At 36.8% G+C, this 8,687-nt stretch overlaps 1 protein-coding gene across 1 annotated transcript in view; it reads right to left on the bottom strand.

Moving 5' to 3' along the window:
- Nucleotides 1–1,250: 1,250 nt before the first annotated feature.
- The window catches only part of LOC118734269 (structural maintenance of chromosomes protein 3), a gene marked incomplete at its 3' end in the record, with an annotated part of 50,917 nt that continues 43,480 nt past the window's right edge, over nt 1,251–8,687 (bottom strand). Inside the window, 2 exon segments of the mRNA XM_036463982.1 lie at nt 1,251–3,637; nt 5,860–5,999. Coding sequence (XP_036319875.1) covers nt 1,251–3,637; nt 5,860–5,999 — 2,527 coding nt within the window.

Raw genomic sequence — 8,687 nt, 5'->3', positions numbered from 1 at the left:
TGCTCCCCGTAAGGGAACATAACAAGTTGCTTTGTAAGCAGTTTCTGGTGGGGTGCCACAGAAGTGAACACCCAAACAGACCTGTGCTACAGGAGGAGCCTCCACCCAGGCACGTCAGGGGGCACCTATGCGTGTACAAGGACGCAGTCCAGCAATACGTAGACCAACCACTGGACCCGACGACGTACAGACGAGAAATCAACGACATCGCTAGAGAGTCAGTCACCACCTACCTTGACTCCCGGCCTATGAATGCCGTGATCGGATCCCAATCACCACCCGTAGAAGAGACGGAAGAGAAGAGTCAAGTTATGTAGATTCCCGCCCTTTGAATGCCGTTCTAGGCACACAACCACCGGACGTGGACGGAACAGAACTTTGTCTGCCTCGGGAGACCCGCACTACAATAGCCCAACTTCGCTCTGGCTATTGCAGCAGATTCAACTCCTACTTGAGCAGAATCAACGAGGATGTGCCCAACCAATGCCCGGCATGTGGAGAGTCGCCATATAACTCCCGGCACCTCTTCACATGCTAACGCCCCTGTCCCTATGGACAGCCCCTGTGAATTTGGCACACTTCCTGGGCCTTCCCCTAGCTGAAATTGACGACAACGTTGATGGATGAACCGCCCCGAACGGGGCTTGGTAGCCGCTACAACAACAACAACAACAACAACGGAGCTTCAATTGCCAAGAGAGACCCGCGTTACCCTGGCCCAATTACGGTCTGGATACTGTAGCTACCTGTCCAGACTCGACCCCAACATCCCCAATGAGTGTCCGGCATGAGGAGAATCTCCTCATGACACCAACCACCTCTTCACATGCCAGCTCAATCCGACTCAACTGACACCCCTCTCCCTCTGGTCCGACCCTATTGAAACAGCTCGTTTCCTGGGCCTTCCGTTAGTTGAGCTTTACAACAATGATTGAATGTAGACCCGAAATAGGCGGGGCTTAGTAGTGCCGCTACAACAACAACAACAACGACTGAGATACTAGCCGATCTAGGCGGGGTTGTTTTAGCCGCTACAAAAACAACAGCAACAAGCAGTAATACCACAAGCGCTCTAGAAATACCACTTTCGGTTAGTTTATTCTTTGAAATAGTTTGAATGATAAAATATTATCTATGGGCGTCAAAAAAAAGAGAAAGATATTTTTGTTGGTTAAATAGAAACTGTGGGTAAGTCTCGATATAATAAAGTGAAAAGTTGTATGTGAAATATATATAAAAATAATACATACCTTTTTTCAATGTCCTCCAAATCAAGATTGACCTTTTTTATTCTCTTTTCCGTAGATATAAGATCGTTTTTACAATTCAAAAGTTTACGTTTTCGATCTTCGACAGATATTTCTTGAAGCGCTGTAATCAATTCATCTCGCCTTCGAAAAAGATTGTTGGTTAAGAGATTATCAAGTTTATTTTTTACAACTTCTAATTGCATTCTTTGAGTGAATGCTTCTTTGTTCTCTTGATTCAACTTCCTTATATCTTCATTAAGCTGATCTATTTCTCGTTGGTCCTGTACCGATAAACTGGATAACAATTCTTGATTTAGCTCTGCTTCCAATCCAGCCTTGGTGCTATTCATCGCTTCTAAACTTGCTTTGCATTGAGTAGCAGATCTTTCCCTCGTTGATCTATATTTCTCAATTCTTAATAATTCTTCTTTCATTAGACGAATTTCTCCTTGAAGTTTTTCAAAAATGTCTTTCGTCTTTCCTTGTTTTGTTTCAGTTTTCTGAATATCCGAAACAACTGAATTAATACTATTTTCGGTTTGTTTAATCTCGTTTCGTAGTTTGCCAAGCTCCTTTTCGAAATCACGATTTTGCTGAGTGTATTCAGTACGTTTCTTTTGTATTTCTAGTCGTGATCTAGACGTATTGAAATAGCCACCTGTTAAAGACCCTTTCGACGACACTTGATCGCCATCTAAAGTAACACAATCTAACCCAGTACTTTTAGCCAACTCTGTCGCCCTTTCCAAATTTCTACATATCAGAGTTTTCCCAAATATATACCTTAATGCTTTGTCATGCTGTTCATCATATTTGAGTTTTGAGAGCATTGGAATAGAATCTGGATCGTCAGGGTAATCATGTATCTTCACCTGTAAACGATTAAGGGGCATAAATGTAACTTCTCCTGGAAGTTTAAGTTTATTCATTTCTTTTAAAATTTGCGTGCCTACTTTGTCGGACTCAACAATATGATGGAATAATCTATTTCCAGCGGTAACTTCTACAGCTGTATATATTGTCTTATCGCAACTGAAGTTTTCAATAACTGGGCCGTAGTACGATTTGGCTATTTCCGCAAAAGGACTGCCACGCTCAAAAAAATTATCCAAAACTTTGCGAACGGAATCTCGACCATTTAATATAGGCTTCCCAGCCATACTTCTAAGCGCCTGGTCTGTTTTCGAAAGTTCCTCCTTGTGCGTTTGTAGTTGCTGTGTCATTTGTGTTTCCTTGCGCCACAATTCATTTCTCATTGCTTGATATTGGTCTTTTGTCTTCTTCAATTCGTAGTACTTTTTATTGTGCTCGTCAATTTGAAGCCTTAACTGCTCTAGCTCGTTCGAGTGCTCTTCAATTTTGCGATTAAGATCAGCTTCAGCGTTACTATCCTTCTTCAAATCTTCGACTAATTTTGTGTTATGGTTTATTTTGTCTCGTATTTGTTTACTTAGAGACTTTAATTCATTTAGTATCCATTTGTCTCTTTCCTCACGTGACGAAAATTGCGATCCTCGCCCCTGCTTCGCGTACAACTCATTCCTTTTTTGTTCTTTCAAGGCGAGCTCTCGTGAACATTCTTCTTCTTTGCGCTTCATAGCTTCGTATTTTGGTTTAACTTCGTCCAACTCCCTTTCCTTTTCAGCAATGGTTATTTTTAATTTTTTTAACTCAAGGTCTGCCCTTTCCTTTGATTTGTTGTCACCTTGAACTTCATCATTAAGATCAACTATTATGAGGTCAAGCTTTGTTTTTTCACGCAAAAGTTGTTGTTGCTCTGTCAACAGTACGGACCGCTCCTCCTTCGTTGAAACAACATCTTTTTTAGCGTCCTTTAGTCGTTTTTGCACGTCTTTTATGTTTTCTTGAGCCTTCTGGATTTCTAAATTGTAGACCTTTTTCTTATCAACAGACGATTTTTTCTGTTCATTCAAATCATCTAGTGCTTTTTTGGTCTCCTTTAATTCAGTTTCGTGTATTATGTACTCTAGCATTCGCCTTGCTTTATCCCATTTTTGATATTCTTTAAGCTCTTCCTTTTCTTCTTCTAAAGTTTTCAAACGATCTTCTATAGTTCTCAAATACTCCGATATCTTTTCGAGTTTTCCTTCGGTTTCACGTAAAATATTGAGTGATTCCTCTTTCCTCTCATCATAAACGCGAGTTCCAGCCACTTCGCGTAATAATTTTAATCTGTAAGAATCTGCAGCTGTAGCCATTTGATTGATTTTTCCTTGCTTCACAATATAGTACGGATTAGAGTTTGAAAATCCAGCCGATTCGAGCAAGTTAACAACTTCAGTTCTTGGAACTACTTTTTTGTTTAAAAAGTATTGATCTTTTTTGGACCCAATAACTCTTCGTAGATATATTTCTTCCTTGTCTATCTATAATAAAAATATAGGGTAAATAATATGTACATATACATACATATGTACGAGTATATGAATGTATGTGTGTACATTTATAATTTTAACCGACTTCAAAAAAAGGAGGTTATCAATTCGTCGGAATACTTTTTTTGTGTATGTTACCGGATATCTTTGAACCACGTTAATCAATATATAGTCTTTTTCAAAAGGATAGGTGGTACCTCCGAGGTGGTCCCATGTTAATTTGGTTTAGATCCGATCAGATTTGAAGTCGGTTTTGTTTTTTGCTTAAAAATTACTTGTTTAACTAAAAATGTATATTACAAATTTTAATTATACGCACATACATACATAGATACCACTTAAATTGGCCTATATTTAGTGTAAATACTGAGTTAAACCACCGCAAGCGAAACAATTGTTGTCACGAAGTTTTGAAAAAAGTATATCATTGTGAAGTGCTTATCGTTACCTTAATATAGAAAGGCCCTAACTCATATAGTCGCTGAAATACAAAAAGCCATTACTAAGTAAAAATCCAAAATTCCTGTTTTGATTGATTATGATGCATTTCATCGAATTATAAGTCCCCGCATCATTTTAGGCAATAAAAACTTTTAGTCAGATACGGCTTTTTTGCCTTTCAGCGACTATGTATGAGTTAGGGCCTTTCCATATTAAGGTAACGTTACGATGCTTTTGCTGGCAAATTATATTTTAGAGCATGACAAATTTGAAAACTGAATTTTCTCTAAAATATGATAGATAGGGGGATAAAATTTCTCACATTTACTTTTTCTTATACCAAAACAACAACGTCAATTAGTTATAAATAATTGTTTTTTCAATAATTTCCTTTAACAAAACAGCAAAAATAGCACTCGTATGACAAAATGTTTTAAGTAAATTTACCATTAAAGATGTCAAACTTTACGATGGCAATAGTTTTGTTCGTCGAAAATCCAGCAGGAATTATCCAACACTCAAAATCATCGCAGTTTTTCCTAAATAAAAACAGTATCAGCTGATTGCCAAAAAATGGCTACAGCTGAGATCACGTGTTTTTTGACACAATTACTTTCATTTCTATTACATTTTCTCCATTTCTATTACAATTTATTCAAAATACCCTAACACACTGAACCAAAAACACCAATACATTAACCAAAAGCACGCCTAAGGCCTGACAGAAAAAACGGTGAGAAGAGTTACGTTACTTATGGAACTGTCCGATTCTCAAAATATTATAGAGTAAGAAAAAATTCTCTCAAATTCTCTCAAGTAGAAAAACAAATTTCCGCATATTTCTGCACGAAGGCAAATTTGCAGGAATTTGCAAGTTTCCCTGCCCGTGGACACCAGGGTTGAACTGCAAACATAATAAATATTTTTAGAATTTTTAAAATTCTTTCCGATGTACAAAAAACAGGATCGACATATATACATTTATATTTCTTGTTGTTCTTCCTTTCTTTAACATTCATTCATTTCAATTTCTTTATCGTACCAGCTGTCAGGTTTCCTAAATCGACTCTGGCTGCGATTGCATTCCGATTACGAATACAATTTTTTTTTCAGCCGAGTACATTTCAAATCTTTGGAATTAACTAAATTAAATATATCAACAAGTATTTACTTATACTTCGCCTAAAAATCGCGCATGTTTATAAATTTTTAAACTTAACGAACTTATTTATTCAAATTATCGTCGACAAAAATGCAACCATGTGCCACCAGCATATGCTTTCCGTGATGGCAAATCTCTCGAAGAGAACTGTCCGTTTGCGCTCTCAACTTTTGAGTGATGGATAATTTTTCGGTCTGCACGTACGTGATTTGAACAAAAATCATGATTATTCGTAGAAATTCGTACAAATTTGTATATCCATTGAGGGCTGACTATGTAATAATTATTTCAAAAATTTAATTGTTTATAACTTTTTTAAATAAAAATAATTAAACAGTATCTAATGGGTACGATGCGATTACTATACCCAAAGATATTGAATTTGGAATATGGCAAACTTTGAGCCTTCATATCTCTAAAAAAAATTTTTTTTTAAGAATTCCCGATACTAAATTTCGAAGGAAATTCTATAAAAAGGTTGGTGTCATTTAAAAAAGTTAATCTTCTTTGTGAAATTCCTACGATCTAAAAGAAAGACCCACATAGGTCTTATGTATGAATGTATTTATGCAGCATATTTATAAGCAAATGAAAGATAAGTCATACTTACTGGAACACGATTATCGCTATTATCGAATATGATCTCTACGTATGCTGAAATTACTCGAGCTCCCGTACCTTCATGCAAGAGCGCTTGCCTTTGCTCTGGGCGAAGATGAGTAAATTCGTCACTAAGAACAAACTGTATTGCTAAAATACACAAAAAAATTATTTATTTTATTAATACATATATGAGCATGGACATTTTCAAGAGGCGCATAGACCGCGCTTAAGGTACATTTATTTATTATATCTTTACTAGTATACATCGTATAAGCTTCGTTTTACAGCGTAACTCATATAAGTATCGTAAAAGATTGTCGTAAACGCGATTTTGACGATTTTTAGTTAAAGATGCAGTTTTATTTTTTTAAATAAGATCTTTCGATTAGTGTTATCAGTTTTTGGATAGCTCCTTTAGTTTCCGAGATATTGAGTAATATTTTGTCGTATTTGTAAGTTCGCAAGCGACTCAGTCAACATTTTGTTGTATGTGACGAAAGATTTCACATACGACAAAATTTCCATACAGTTTGATGAAATTGATTACTTGTTAAAATAGTGTCTTATGTGACAAATTGTAAGATACATACAACAAAATCACACCGCAATAGGTGGTCGAATACGCTATGGCAACTCGTATTGACAATAAACAGCTTTGCATTTAGTTGCGAAAATGATGTCATGCAGAGGAGCAGAATTACCATCGCTGGCATTGCCAGAAGATCTTTGGGCGTAAGTATATTTCTTATTGTTACAAAACTAAAATAAAATTAATATTATAATTACTTTTTTAGCATTAAATATTAGGCCCGGAATTGTGTAAAGAAGAAAATTTAACATTAAAGGATTTTTAGGAGGCCGCATATGAAATAGTGGCATCCACACCATCAGCTGTTGAACAAAGCGAAAATTTTCAACTAAATAATAGCACATATGAAATAGTGCCAATCACACCATCAGCTGCTGAACAAAGCGGAAATGAATTGATTGTTACTAATATTTGTTGATTTTATTCATTAGCTTATTTCTCAGGTGTATTAGATTCTCTATTTTGCGTACGAGCAATAACTAATTTCATTTTGTCGTATGTCATACAGCTGGCTCGCGTTTAACGTGAAAATGTAACTTACGACAAAATGATTTTAGGAAAAGTGGCTGAAAAAGCTATATTAGTTACTGAAAATTTAAGAAAATGTGGATTTATACTTTAAATAGTATGTACATTGAAGCATTAAATTTTGGTCAAAAACGATTGTACAGCTTTTGAGAAATTGTTACTGAATATTTAACATCGATTTCCCAAAACCTGCCGAAAGTAACACACGGCAATCTTTTAGCCAGGCGACGATATATATGTACCAGGTGGCGAAATTGAAATGTCTGTTTTTAAAAATAACATAGCTTTGTTGTTTTTAAAAATAACATAGCTTTGTTGTTGTTGCTTCTTTATTGTTATATTTTATAAAATGTTAGAGGGCATATTTAAGTTTATCTTCAAATCACTCCATTGGAATGTAACCGCCGTTGGCGTTGACAACGCATCCAAGCCCTTTCCGGAATGCCTGGCAAGTTGTACGAATGATATTCTGATCTATTCGGTTCCATTCTCACGTCAAAGAGTTTTTCAGCGCATCCAGTGTTAGCCTGTAAAATGCTCCAAATTCCATAATCCAGAGCATTCAAATCCGGCGATGATAACGGCCACTGTTCGTGCTTAATAAATGAAAAAACGTTTTCTGTAAGCCAATTTTGCGTACCTTTTTTGCGTGGCTTTACGTGAAGGTGCCGAGTCTGCTGAAATGTCCACCGCTCCGAACCAAATTCATTGCGTGTCCATGGTAGCAAGGCACCTTCTAACACTTTCTCCCGGTAGATTTGCTGATTTGTTTTTACCTCGTTCCGGCCCATTGGAAGAAAAAGAAGCCGAGAACGGCCTTTTTCAGTGACTGCGGGCCACATCATAATTTGGTCGGCACCTTGGCGTCGAGTGACTCTTAATTCGTCAGAATGATCACGGGAACGTCCTTTTAAACAAACCCGATCGTTTTGCTTGGTGACGAACTGCTCCACACAAAACGTTTTCTAGTCAGAAAATACTAATTTTCACGATGCAGCGAAACAAAGGTGGCGCCTTCCACGGACCGCTGACGTCACATTATTATTTTTTAGCACTAGTGATGAATATTAAATATTCATATTGTACCTATTTGCCGAAAAGTTGTACCCAAAAGTAGATACGCGTACCTAAACAGTAAACATGTACTCTTATGTTCATATATTTTTGATAGTTGGGGGAATACATCTTCCTTCTGTACCATAACAACTTTTGGACTTACATGAAACAATATTTTACTGCGTTCCAAATGTACCTAAAATTATGTGATTGTACCGAATGTACGTTCAAATTTAAGAAGCTGAAAAGTTGGTGCAATTCATCCTAGTTGTGTATCACTATTTCGCACCACTTGTTCGCTTCTTCCTCTTCTTCTTCAAAATTATTCTTTACAATCTCATTCTCATAATAATGTGACGTCACACCCAGTTGCTCTCAGCTCGATTGGCGCAATCTTGTATTCTATCATTCTTGACTAATTTTGGCAATTCGCCGCAATCGTACAAGCGAATCAGCTCTTTTGATCGCTCCAGTCGTTTTTTCGCTGCAAAGCTGTTAATTCTTGGGACACAGTTTTTTTGAAAGGATGTATTTTGAGCTTGTTTTTAATTATGCGTTGGACGGACCTGCGGCTCAAACCTCGTTATTTCGCAAGCTGATTTACACTGCACTTCATGTTTCGATAAAGTCGTAGACGAACTTTTTCAACGTTATGAGCTGCC

This window comes from Rhagoletis pomonella, unplaced genomic scaffold (assembly GCF_013731165.1).
Source record: "Rhagoletis pomonella isolate Grant_MI unplaced genomic scaffold, Rhpom_1.0 Rhpom_scaffold_00002, whole genome shotgun sequence".
NCBI lineage: Eukaryota > Metazoa > Arthropoda > Insecta > Diptera > Tephritidae > Rhagoletis > Rhagoletis pomonella.
The sequence above is the reverse complement of the archived record's forward strand: the minus strand, read 5'-3'. Positions and strand labels throughout refer to the sequence as shown.